This window comes from Berghia stephanieae, chromosome 1 (assembly GCF_034508935.2).
Source record: "Berghia stephanieae isolate SIO BIC M18660-M18661 chromosome 1, UCSD_Bste_1.3, whole genome shotgun sequence".
Lineage (NCBI taxonomy): Eukaryota > Metazoa > Mollusca > Gastropoda > Nudibranchia > Aeolidiidae > Berghia > Berghia stephanieae.
Genome location: NC_088360.1, coordinates 55,512,959 through 55,527,224, shown reverse-complemented (window position 1 = coordinate 55,527,224; position 14,266 = coordinate 55,512,959). Strand labels below are relative to the sequence as shown.

Below are 14,266 nucleotides of genomic sequence, written 5' to 3'. Positions count from 1 at the left end.
AACATAAGTGCCTGCTCCACTCACTTTTCTGAATTAAAAATTCACCCCATACACCGGAGCATACTCTATGTCTCAATCGTTTCTATGTTATATGTTTGTGTTGAGAATATTGGCTATTAAGCTTAACTGCTGGTCAAAATTACTTCGCGATGGTGGTGTGCGAACGAATCGGCGGTCTCAAGAAGTGGGTGAGAGAGGGATCTAGAAATGACTTGGGTTTGAAACGAATATTTTTGTGTTCGTGGATAGCTCACACGGTAGAGCCACGCTCTCACCTGCCAGGCGGAGTTGTCGTACCAATAAGGTCGCAGGTTCAAGCCCCACCACCGCCGCGAAAAATTTTTATTCTCTATTGTCTTCTGGCACTTTTCTACTCACTTCATATCTTGTTGTTACCAACATAAGTGCCTGCTCCACTCACTTTTCTGAATTAAAAATTCACCCCATACACCGGAGCATACTCAATGTCTCAATCGTTTCTATGTTATATGTTTGTGTTGAGAATATTGGTTATTAAGCTTAACTGCTGGTCAAAATTACTTCGCGATTGTGGTGTGCGAACGAATCGGCGGTCTCAAGAAGTGGGTGAGAGAGGGATCTAGAAATGACTTGGGTTTGAAACGAATATTTTTGTGTTCGTGGATAGCTCACACGGTAGAGCCACGCTCTCACCTGCCAGGCGGAGTTGTCGTACCAATAAGGTCGCAGGTTCAAGCCCCACCACCGCCGCGAAAAATTTTTATTCTCTATTGTCTTCTGGCACTTTTCTACTCACTTCATATCTTCAAGGAAAGACAGCAACATATTGATGGGAGATGCTAATGCTAAAGTGGGACAGGTTATGAAGGTATCATGGGACGTCATGGCATGAGAGAAATGAACGACAATGGTGAGAGATTTGCAAATTTCTTTGCATTCAACAGTTTGGTGATTGGAGGATCAGTGTTCCCCCATAAGAGGATCCACAAAGCAACTTGGGTCTCACCAGATGGTGTGAGAGAGAATCAGATTGATCATTTTTGTATCTCTCGAAGATTCAGATGTTCATTGGAAGATGTGACAGTACGGAGAGGGGCAGATGTTGGATCAGACCACCACCTGCTATTGGCGAAGCTTAAGCTCTGACTCAGAAAACATGGGACCAGATCACATACAAGAAGAAAATTCGAGGTGAATGCACTAGATGGGGAAAAGAATGAGGAATTCAACTACAATTGAGTAATAGATTCCAACCTCTTACTGAGCTCGAGGAGGACATAGATGTAGAGTCACATTGGGCAAAGATCAAGGAAGTCTACATAACAACTTGCCACGAGGTATTGGGTGTAAAGAAATCGGAACATAAAGAACGGATAAGTCCAATAACCTTGGACCTTATTGAAAAGAGAACAAGGAAGGAACAAGTGAATGCAAGCCAAACAAGGGCTTCAAGACTGGAAGCACAAGAGTCGTATCGAACCATAGCTAAGGAAGTCAAAAGATCTGTGAAGAAAGACAAGGAAGCATTCATGAACAGACTTGCAGAGAAAGCAGAAGCAGCAGCGACGGGAGGGCACATGAGGATCCTTTATCAAACTACCAAGACACTTGCTGGAAAATATGGGAAACCAGAGGTACCAGTCAAAGACAAAGATGGGAAAACTATTTTTGGAAAAAAGGCTCAATCTGAACGATGGAGGGAACATTTCAACAGCCTTCTGAACAGACCACCACCAGACAACCAGCCAGAAATTTTGCCTGCAAGGAATGAGCTACCAATTAGCTGTGATCCACGATCGATAGCAGAGATTGTGGGTGCTATTAACAAGATGAAAAGGGGGAAAGCTGCTGGACCAGACCAGATTCCACTGGAGGCACTAAAAGTTGATGCTGAAAGAAATCCTGAGGCCCTGCACCCACTATTTGAGAGAATCTGGAATGACGGGATATTCCCAAAGGATTGGAAGGAAGGACATCTTATCAAGCTTCCACAGAAAGGGGACCTCAGTAATTGTAATAACTATCGAGGAATCATTCTTCTCTCTATCCCAGGAAAGGTTTTCAACCGTATTATTCTAGAGAGAATGCAACAGATGCTAAACTGCGGGACGAACAGGCAGGTTTTCGGAAAAACCGTTCAACCACCGACCAGATTGCCTCTCTGCGAATCATAGTGGAACAGTCTATAGAATGGAACTCTCCTCTTATTGTCAACTTTCTGGATTACGAGAAGGCTTTCGACAGTATTGACAGAGAAACATTGTGGAAAATTCTGGCACATTATGGACTCCCTGAAAAGATAGTAAACCTCATTAAGGAAATGTATGAAGGATCAAGTTGCAGGGTTGTATATATACTGACAGCTTTGAAATTAATACTGGTGTCAAGCAGGGATGCTTGCTCTCACCATTCCTGTTCATCCTTGCCATTGATTGGCTAATGAAGGAAACCTCCAAAGGGCGATGAAATGGGATACAGTGGACCCCCTGGACACAGTTGGATGATCTGGATTTTGCAGATGATCTGGCTCTTTTGTCCCACACCCAGGATCAGATGCAAGCAAAAACCACAATTATAAATACCCTCTCGGAATCAAATAGTCTAAGAATTCACCCTGCAAAGTCAAAGGTCTTGAGGATAGGTATGCGTCAAAGGGAGCAGATCAAAGTAAAAGATCAAGAACTTGAAGATATAGACACTTTCTGCTATCTTGGGAGTATAATTGACAAGGATGGAGGCACGGAAGCAGAGGTGAAAGCACAGATAGGAAAGGCACAGGCTGCATTCACATCTTTGAACAGAGTTTGGAGAACTAAAGATATCTCCCTTCGACTAAAGCTAAGACTTTTCAACTCAAACGTGAAGTCTGTCCTACTTATGGATGTGAAACTTGGAACGCATCACAGGCATGTATAAGGAGGGTATAGATTTTCGTAAACAGGTGCATGCGTAAGCTACTCAGAATAAAATGGATGGATAGAAAAAAAAATGAAGAAGTATGGAAAAGAACACAGCAGAAACCAGTGGGAGAGGAAATAGGAAGAAGACGATGGAGGTGGATTGGATACACGCTTAGAAAGAATGACTCCACTATAACAAAGAAAGTATTGGACTGGAACCCTCAGAGCAGAAGATCAAGGGGAAGGCCACGAGGAACATGGAGAAGAATTAAAGAAGCTGATATACAAAGAAGTGATAAGACCTGGAATGAGATTTTTAAAAAGTTAGCTCAGGATAGAGAAGGATGGAAACTGTTTGTCTGTGGCCTATACCCTGACCCAGGGTGAAAAAGGCAATGATGAAGATGATTAATATCACTGTAAGCCAGCTTTGATTGCATTGGAATATCATTAAAATAAGATGGATCAATTGTATCTCCTATTATCTTAACTAATCTAGAACACATGTTAAATCGGTGCAACATAAGATGCATCACAATATAAAATAGCAACAATGCTGCAAACATAGAAGAAATCTTAATTGTTTCCAAAAATCGGAACCTGAGATTTAAAAAACTCCATTAGAGCAAGAGTTCCACTCCACATCATAAAAATGAACATTTGACAGAGCTTTATAATAGAAAAAGTTAAAAGTTAAATTTGAAAACAACTCTGTTAATGGATAATTGAATAAACTCCAGAAAGGGGCTATGTCATCTCATCTCACTTATCAACATACTACGACAGTGGAAGCAGCTATGTGGTCTTGTGATATAATCTGGCACAACTGCTTTTTGCAAAATAATATCCAAAATTTTGCAAGCAAAAGACAACAAAATTTGCATAAAATTTTCAAAAAATTGTGACTGATTTTCGTAAAAAATGGCAATACATTTATGAAAGAGAAAAGCGTTGTGGGCCTGAGTAATTGGTAGAGAGAGAGATTAAGTAAAAATGATCATTACAAAAAGCTAATAACATTTTTTTAAATCCTCCCCAACAAAGCTGTTGCAGGCATGCCTGAGGTCTACTCCCGATTCGAGTCTGTATCCCGTGGTTCCAGGATCACTCCTGATCACTTCCCAGTGGTGTCTGCATCTCTTAGCCTAGGGTTCATTTCCCACTAGTGTCCACCTCCCATAGTTCCAGGTTGACTCCTCACTGTAGTCCATATCCTGTGGTTCCATGATCACTCCCTGGTGATGTCCACCTCCCATAGTCCCAGATTCACTCACCACTTGTGTCCTTATCCCTAAGTTACAAGTTTACTCTTCTCAGGTGTCCATATCTCACAGTCCTGGCTTTACTCTCCGCTGGTTTTAACACCCAGTCCCATGCTTACTCCTCACTTGTGTATCTATCCCATATTTACTCCCTACTAATGTCCACCTTACACAGATCGGGTTTACTCCCTGCTGCAATCCACCTCACATTGTTCTGGGTGTCTATTTAAAAAAAAAGTGGATACATTTCTCTCTTGTCCACCCCCAACTTGTGTCTAAATCTTACAGTCCCAAGGTTTACTCCTCACTGATGGTCACGTCCAAAAGTCCTGGGTTTACTCTCCATTGGATTTATATCCCATAGTCCAGTGTGCACCCACATTCGCTTTCCACTTATGTCTACATTCCTTCTTCTCCTCAAGTTTATTCCCCACTACTCTCTACAACCCAGGGTCACAAGGTTTCCTCCCCTCTAATACTGACCACCCATTATCCTTTTTTTTTTATCTCCGCGGATCTCTGTCTCAATTGGTCTCTTGTTCCATCCCCACTGGTGCTCACCAGAGTCCTGGGTCAATTCGTACTTAACTTCAATTTGTTTTATTGAAATAACACGAGGGCACCATCTCTTTATCGGTCGATCAGAAAATAAGCAATCCATTACAGTACAGCAGTTGGAAACAGCCTTGTGATGGAGCTCTTTTTGGTGATGATGTTACTGTGAAAAAAAATTGCTGTGTAATTAATTCCCTTGTTACAGTGAAAAAAAATCCTTCCAAAAGCAAATAAACAAACGGGAAACTGCACAGCTGGCAGAAGCTACTCCCACAAACTTATAAAATTTCCAAAATTTTGCAAAAAAAAATTGAGAAAAGCTGCAGATTTTGCGACTGCAATGCAAATCATGGATTATTTGCAGTTTTTTGTGACTGCAACTCAGCCGCATACGATGCAAAAAAATGCCATGGCAGTATAATACAGGCCTTTGGATCTCGGTTCCAGTCCCACTCTGAAAAGCCCATAGTTGAGTTCTTGGAAAAAGCTCTTTACTAACATTCTCTCAAGTACCCAGCCAATAACAGCGTTGTCTCTGTCAGAAAAAAAAATTATTTCGCCTAACATGCGTCATGTCTCATCCTTCATGTTAAGTGTTGCAGTTTGATAGGGATCCCTTGTAAAGCGCTTTGAGCATGTTAAGAGGATATTGTTCTACTGTATACATATTTTTTTTAATCTCAAAAAGCTCAAGCTCAAAGCAGCCTTATACATGTACAATGCAATAGGAAGTAACAAAGAATGATAACAATTGATAAGATAACTGAATATCATATAACTTAGGGGACATACCTGGAACTACATTGAGGTATGTATCCAAGAATCTCTGATGATCTCCATAAATAGTCCTCGCTATACCCGGCCAGGGTTTTCTGATGCATAAAGCTCCCTCACAGTCATCTCCTTCAATCTCCTTGCCCTGAAAAATAATAAAGAATTCAACCAATAAACAAAACAACATAAGTGCAAATGGTTCAATGTAAACTTACTAAGGCGAAAAATAAAATTGTATTGCAATTATTTGTATTACATTAATTCACTCTATGTCCTAATTAGATTCATTTTGTGACTTTAATTACAATTAACTTTTGTAATGGTTGGCAGAATATTATTGATATTGTTAACGAATAGTGTGAGAAATTTAAAATATTAATATCAATAAAGTAAAATTTGGAACTCTGTCCAAATTCCACATTATGATTTTTTTTTTTAATTTGATGGCAACCCTTAAAATAGGACGCGATATTGTTACAGAGAAGTCTGTCTGTGGATCTGAGGTCTGATACACTTTACTAACTCTACTGAGCGGACATGGGGCCAGGGGAAAAAATTCAAATGTAATCTAGGTCCATCCAGCATGATGATAAGGGAGACTGGTACCAACTGTAATTCTCACATTTTTGTCAGTCAGAGCCAGATCAATGCCAAACATTGGTCTCATGGGCATGCCGGGAAGGATTTCTGCACCAATCTCTGATGGTCTCGGAGTGATGCAGTGTCCACCTGTCTCTGAAATTACAAAGTTATAAATAAATAAAAATCAAATAAATAAGAAAACTAAATTGACTCCAAAACTACAACAGTACTATTCCCTTTGCGTAAATTGTGTGTTTTCGTAAGATTAGGTACACTATTAACCTTTTAAAGACTAAAAAACTACATTTTTAAAAATGATGTTCTGTTGCAAAAAGAACAATACAAACAAAACCTAACATTTATTTAATTTCTTTCAATCTTGATTCAATAAAATGATTTAATGTTTCCCATATAATTTTACATCAACCCATGGCCAGAATGATATGATGTGCGAGTAATGATGATAACATGACACCTATAGAATATCTTAACTGATGAAGTGAGGTTGATATGACACACCCAGATCATGGAAGAGCTATCACACATGCAAGGAGAAATAATTAGAATTCCCTCTACTTCACTGAACATTCCATGAGATTGTAAATAAATAAGATAAGATAAAATATTATATTTGGTTAAAAGTAAGTGTAGTTCATAAGCAGAGTGTGCGATTATCTAATCTGTACCTAATATGAATGAACCTTTCTAACATTTTCGTTAGCATTTATATGAATACCACGTTCTTGTAACACACATCAGTCCACTAATGGGTCTAATGATTCGGATAATATATATATATATATATATATATATATATAAAACAGATGCGTCTCTCTAATCCAAAACTCCACAATCCGGATGACTCCATTATCCGGACAGGTTGCCTCAGGACAGATTTTTTTTCCTTTATTTGTTGTACAATTTAGGGACTAATTCCACTGTCCAGATGTCTATGAAATCCAAACAAAACACCAGGAACAGAGGTGTTCGGATTGGAAAGACGTGACTGTATATATCATATCAACCAAACCTACCTGTTTGCCACCAAGTATCCACAATATCACAACGTTTCTCACCAATAACCGCATAGTACCATTCCCATGCCTCTTTATTCAGGGGTTCACCAACTGAAGCATAATTAATAAACATTAAATATAAAATAAACATAATACATACTAGCAGAGGTACTCAATGATGATTAGAGTCAACATTTGTATTTGCCAATTATTTCACATCGTTATGGTTTTAGAAGATGTCACATTTACTATTTGTTGCTCTTATTTTTTCATTTATTGATGGTCAGGAGACCAAAACTTTTACGCAGCATACATTTCTAAACATGAAATATAAATTGACATTGCAATGATAAAACACTCACCCACCTACACATACACACACATACACATACATACATACATACATAAATACATACATACATACATACATACATACATACATACATACATACATACATACATACATACATACATACATACATACATACATACATACATACCTACATACCTACCTCTCTCCCTCCCCTCCCCTCCCCTCCCCTCCCCTCCCATCCCATCCCATCCCATCCCATCCCATCCCATCCCATCCCATCCATCCATCCATCCATCCATCCATCCATCCATCCATCCATCCATCCATCCATCCATCCATCCATCCATCCATCCATCCATCCATCCATCCATCCATCCATCCATCCATCCATACATACATACATACATACATACATACATATTCACTCACTGGGAGGAGGGGGGAGGGGCGTCATCAATCCCATCAGTAGACCAAATGAACAGACCCGATTCGAATATGTGTCCATTTAATATTTTGTCAGGCTCATCCACTAACCCACAAGTGATTGTGTTGCTGGTCTTAAGTTCGGTATGGCAAAACGTACTAATCGATAGATTAACATCACACCAAAAGCACCACTAATACCTCTCTCTCTCTCTCTCTCTCTCTCTCTCTCTCTCTCTCTCTCTCTCTCTCTCTCTCTCTCCCCTCCCTCCCTCCCCCCTCTCTCTCTCTCTCTCTCTCTCACACACACACACACACACACACACAAACACACACACACGCACACACACACACCCAATCCCTCTCAATAAGTAAAAAAAACATATTGTAAAAATCTACAAGTCAATTATTTGAGCTGAAAAATGATATATATCTTACCACATCCAAGTTTCCGTAAAGAGGACCTGTCATATTTTGTAACGTATGAATCTCCTGCTTTCAGTAGCATTCTCAGAGAAGTTGGTGCCAAATATATGTGATTTAACTTCAGTCTTTCAACCATTTCCCAATACCGTCCTACAAAATAAAAAGAACATTAAATTATCATTGACTCTCAATTACATTCCACTATTGTTTTTTTTTTTTAAACGATATTTTAAAAAAGAAAAAGAAAAAAGAAAAGAAAAATAATTGAAAATAAATTAAATTTGCATTACTAAAGACACCTAATGAAAGGGAACAGACAGTCATTAACATATGTTAAGAGATGGCAATCAGTGAAAAAGTAAGCTAACTACACAGTATTGCCATTGATGGTATGATTTGAGAAAAATACTTCTAAATAGTTCTACCCACCTGATCAATCATATAATCACCAAAAATAAAGATATGTGAATCACACAATTAGCAGTCTAGAAACAATAACAATAAGCAGAGTGATGTCAACTTTGGCTATTTTTGTACTAGCTGGCTTGAGGGTGTGTCACACATTTCGTGTTTTGATCGGTCCAAAATCTACTGGTTAATTTCAAAGACATTTTGTAATAAAATGTACAATATGACAAAAGTATATTTTGATTGTCTCTTTGTTTTTTGGGGGTTTTTTTATTGACCCTTAAAGCATAACGACTCATGAAGTTAGAAATCATAACAATCTTGGTTTCTTGTGCGTGAAGTAGCTAGTACCCTCTTAACAATCAACTAGTCAAGTGAAAAGTACTTTCTAATCGAATAAGTTGGAAACCCAGCTATCCAATAAATACTGGGTGTATAGGGGGATAAGTAAAAATTGGATGTTAAATGGGGTCAAACAAGCCCCTTTTGCTTGTATCAATTAAGCTATAACATTTTTAAAATGTTAATTTACTTAAATATAAATCAACTGCTCATCTGCCTCAGGTGACTTATCATAACAAATGGAATATGAAAATACATGCTCTGCAATAGCAAATAAACCCTAATTTGGGGGCTTTTTTTTTTTTCTTTCTAATTGGCCAAGTGATATATTATAGCCTTTTTGAACGCTATGGCTTGATTATCTATATGACAATTTCAATGTTTCATCAGCCTGAAAGGTTTTTATAACAATTGAAGAAAAATTATTTCAGTGAGGTCAATTTCTATGAGCTATTTGTCAGATTATGAATGCCACAAAATAGAAAAAATCTGAAAGCAGATTAGGCAGTTTTTGAAATGGTAGCTTATGGATGACCAGGATATACTCCAAAGCTCGTTTATCAAATGAAACCTTGCTTCTTATCTGGTATTGTGATTAATCAAATGCCGAAAGTCAAATTTAGAGGCAAAATGCTCATACAAATTATATCATAAAAATTTATTTTTTTAAAATAATTTTTTGTACTAAAAATTGAAAATATTCTACTTAATAAAAGCATATCAATGGTCAGTGGATCAAACCTCTGAAATCTTGATTTTCATGATTGGTGGGTAAAAACACTGAAGTCTGAAGCTTTGATCTGCCGATCATGAAAATCGGAACTTCAGAGGTTTGATTTATCAACCATCGATATCAGAAAAAGATTTTAAAAATCTAAATTTTCATAATTTGGATTTTCTCGATTCAATTTCCCGCATCTTTGGTGTTAACACCAGAGGAAAATGATGTCATTTTCTCAAAAATTACCAGGATCAGGATATACAGGTGTGCTTTCAAACAACAAAGTGGTGGCTCCGTTTGACAGTGGCCCATACAAGACATAGCTGTGGCCAGTAATCCATCCAATGTCAGCCACACAGGCAAATCTCTCCCCTTCTTGGTAGTCAAATACGTGCTACAGAATAAGAAGGGTAAGAAATAAGAAGGGGGTGGGGGATGGGAGGGGGTTTCTTCCCCACACAACTATCTCCTGCTGTAAAAAAAAGTCTTTTCTGTGCAAGGAAGAATATGGTCCTCAGGAGGGGAGAACTGAATCAATACTCTTAATCTCATCCCATTCCAACTTATTCGACCTATTTACCTACCCTCTCAATGTATCTCTTTTGCCTATTTTTTATTCTTTTCATTCTTGAGCAAATCTTTAATCTGACAGCTAGAAAGTTGAGTTCTAATTTGATGGTAATCATTTCTTCTAAAATGGTTTTCAAGTATCTTCAAATATTACTCACTGATTAAGAGCTAAATGAAAATAACGACCGAAGAATTAAGATGAAATTGATGATATGGATAGAGAATTATGTAGACACTGATAGTGATAGTAATGTTGGCAATGAAAGACAATCTGGTAGTGAGACAGTAAGAATACCAGAAGTGATAATAAATGTTGTCCTTAATGTGGTAAACGTTGTAATTTATAAAAGATCATTTATTCCTGGATAGAGTGCACATTTTTGAATAGAAAAAATAATTTGATAAAATCATGATCAATTTTAATTATAATGCCAACTGAAATGTATCCCTTCGGTTGGACATTTGACGGCAGAGGTCATAGAGCAGGCAAGGCATCAAACATACCACTAGAGATTTGGTTTGGCAGGAAATGGTTAAAAGAGGTTTTCCCATACATATCAACTGTGAGAGTTGAATATTTAACCAAAATCGAAGTTAATGCTCTTTCTCATTTTATGAAGAACCGTAATCAAGTTCTCTGTGATTTCCATTTTTTCATCAAATTTCACAGAGGCTGTAAACTGACCGTTTTAAAAGAAAACAGAAAAGCTGATTTAACATTTTTTTTGTGCATAGTTCACAACATTATATGAAGGAAAAGATATTTAAGTATGAATAAACATTATAAATACAAAGACAGAGAAAAGAAATAAAAAATAGAAAATAAAAATCTATATGCGCATAAGAGATGGACGAAATTCTGCCATGGAATAGAATGATCAAATCTATTATCCATCTTATGACAATAATATCAATACAAAAATGAAGATTATAAAATGTTGTAAAGTTGACGACTGTATACAGGATTTAATTATACAATACTGAAAATTTGTAAGGGGTGAATTTCAATTTCACAGGTCAGCAGCAGAAGTGTTTGTCAACAAAGCATGTACCTATAATAACTTCAAGCAATCTTGAGTGCAATGAATTTTGAGAATTCCTTCTTTATTTTCAAATATAACGACCTACTTCTTCAAAATGTTTGCGTATATGTACCTTTTGCAGTAAAAATATTAGCATTTCATATGACACAAACCTTAAAAGTAACATTGGAATAGAGTAAGTATCCTGCTGTTGAGTGTGTAATTCCCTTTGGTTTTCCTGTGCTGCCAGATGTGTACAACATGAACAGTGTGTCTTCACTCTCTCTGTCAAGGACAGGACAATCACTCGATTCTGTTTCCATTGCCTGTATGTCCAAAATATAAAGAATATTTACTTCAGGGTATATTATATTGAATGCTAAAGTCTGCTTAAGGCTAAAATTACTTCTCTATCTCTGTTAGTGGAATGAAAGGAATTTTTAAAAAAAATAATCAGACAAATATTTAAAAATAATTGACCGAGAAAGTTATTGTGAGCATCATTTAAAAGAAAATGAAAAAATATGGTGAGAAAGAGGCATGAACATTATATGAGGAATAAAGACAACATTAAGATGGATGGCGCAATCAAAATTTTTGTGAATGGCGCCAGATGGTGAAAAATGAAAGCAAAAGGGAGAAAGCAATAATTTCATACTCTCGGAGTGAAAGTTAAAAGCAAAAGAGAAAAGGCAATGATTTCATACTTGTATAATGCAATAGGATAGAGCTTCTTCAATGTTAATTTCCAAAATTTGTTCACAGGAAATGTTAAAATCTTAAACAATCAATACTGGGGGGGGGGGGGATGATAAGCAGTGTTCCTATGACACAAGAATTCCAAGAAAAAGTGTGTATGAAACAGTGCCAGACAAAACAGAAGTTAAAAATACAAGAAAAAATCATTTTGAAACATCAATCTGCTTTAGCTGGGGATCAAACATAAGACCTGATTACGGTCGGAAGTGCTACCATTACACCACAGAAGTTACCCCATAGTTGGGACAATTCAAAACTTATTTATATATATAGGGGGAAGGCAAAAACCTCCTTTCAACAATAAAAGGAAGGAAGCCCCTTGGTTTGACACCAATGTGCGCCATGAAGGAATCTGTAAAACAGTGATGTAGGGCCCTATGGGAGGACAAAGGAAAAGAGGTAGGCAAAAGATGTGGATAGACAATATCAAAGAATGGATGGGTCTCAATATAGAAGAACTACTGAGCAAGGCCCTCAACAGAGATGAATGAAAAGAAGTGGTTAAGGGTTCATCCTACATGTTCCCCGGACAACCATCCAGCTATGGGAAAGAGTGAGTGAGTGAGTGAGTGAGAGAGTAAATGCTTATATTCTTCACAGGAGTAAGCATTCCCACTGTAAATCCTGTTCCACATCATATCAAAAAAACATGAAAGGACGAGAACCAAGACATTAAAGTCGCTCCATTTCTATCTCTATATCAAAGTGACAAGGCACTGGTGTAAGAATCCAGACAGGCTGATTTTTTTGGGAAAGGATTACTTCCTCTATTTTATTTCTGCTTTGTCTGGTAATGTTTCATACATAACTTTCCGGATTTTTATCTTATACCGGTGCCTGCTCCCTAATTTTTCACTTTGGGTAATTCTAAGGCCATGCCGATTGTGAATCATGATCATTAATCACTCATGTCATTATACCAGACAGCAGCTTTTTTCTTTTTTTAACATTTAGGCAAAACAAAGAGACAAAAATTTAGACTACACAGTAAGTTTTACAGAGAAAATTAGTACCTTTCAATCAATCAGGAAAATAATGGTGGACGATGTTCATGTCCTACAAGATTGATCACTAGTATTAATAACAAGACATAATTTTGTTTGTTTTGTTTTGTTTTAACAATAAAGCTATATAAAGAGATTACACTCGAAATCAGAGCAAGTCCAGGTAAGCCATCCATCTCGTCTCATCACCCCCCCCCCCCCCCCCCCACCCACCCACACACACACACACATACCCACACACCAACACCCACAACCATTTGCAAAAGTGGAAATGTATACAAATCTCCATTTAAATGGCATATCCTTCACACGATCCTATGTTACACTGAATTACTAATGACTGGTAGCTGTGACCTTTACGAACATTAACCTGATTTTACTGCATTCTGACAAGTGACTCTAAACGTTAGTGTAACAAAAAAAGAATAATAATAATAATAATAATAATAATAATAATAATAATAATAATAATAATAATAATAATAATAATAATAATAATAATAATAATAATAATAATAATAATAATAATATGTAATAATAATAACAATAATAATAATAATAATAATAATAATAATAATAATAATAATAATAATAATAATAATAATAATAATAATAATAATTATAATATGTAATAATAATAATAGTAAGAAGAAGAAGAAGAAGAAGAAGAAGAAGAAGAAGAAGAAGAAGAAGAAGAAGAAAGAAGAAGAAGAAGAAGAAGAAGAAGAAGAAGAAGAGAAGAAGAAAGAAGAAGAAGAAGAAGAAGAAGAAGAAGAAGAAGAAGAAGAAGAAGAAGAAGAAAGAAGAAGAAAGAAGAAGAAGAAGAAGAAGAAGAAGAAGAAGAAGAAGAAGAAGAAGAAGAAGAAGAAGAAGAAGAAGAAGAAGAAGAAGAATAATAAAGAAAATAATAATAATAATGATAATAATAATAATAATAATAATAATAATAATAATATAATAATAATAATAATAATAATAATAATAATAATAATAATAATAATAATAATAATAATAATAATAATAATAATAATAATAATAATAATATATAATAATAATAATAATAATAATAATAATAATAATATAATAATAATAATAATAAATAAGTAATAAAAATAATAGTAAAAGAAGAAGAGAAGAAGAAGAAGAAGAAGAAGAAGAAGAAGAAGAAGAAGAAGAAGAAGAAGAAGAAGAAGAAGAAGAAGAAGAAGAA

At 36.2% G+C, this 14,266-nt stretch overlaps 1 protein-coding gene across 1 annotated transcript in view; it reads right to left on the bottom strand.

Annotated features, from left to right (window-relative positions):
- The window catches only part of LOC144977961 (acetyl-coenzyme A synthetase 2-like, mitochondrial), a 39,703-nt gene that overhangs the window by 10,377 nt on the left and 15,060 nt on the right, over positions 1 to 14,266 (bottom strand). Inside the window, exons 5-10 of the mRNA XM_078923374.1 lie at positions 11,467 to 11,619; positions 9,948 to 10,095; positions 8,243 to 8,380; positions 7,087 to 7,179; positions 6,093 to 6,205; positions 5,489 to 5,615 (exon numbers count right to left, since the gene is read on the bottom strand). Coding sequence (XP_078779500.1) covers positions 5,489 to 5,615; positions 6,093 to 6,205; positions 7,087 to 7,179; positions 8,243 to 8,380; positions 9,948 to 10,095; positions 11,467 to 11,619 — 772 coding nt within the window. The remainder of the gene's footprint in view (positions 1 to 5,488; positions 5,616 to 6,092; positions 6,206 to 7,086; positions 7,180 to 8,242; positions 8,381 to 9,947; positions 10,096 to 11,466; positions 11,620 to 14,266) is intronic.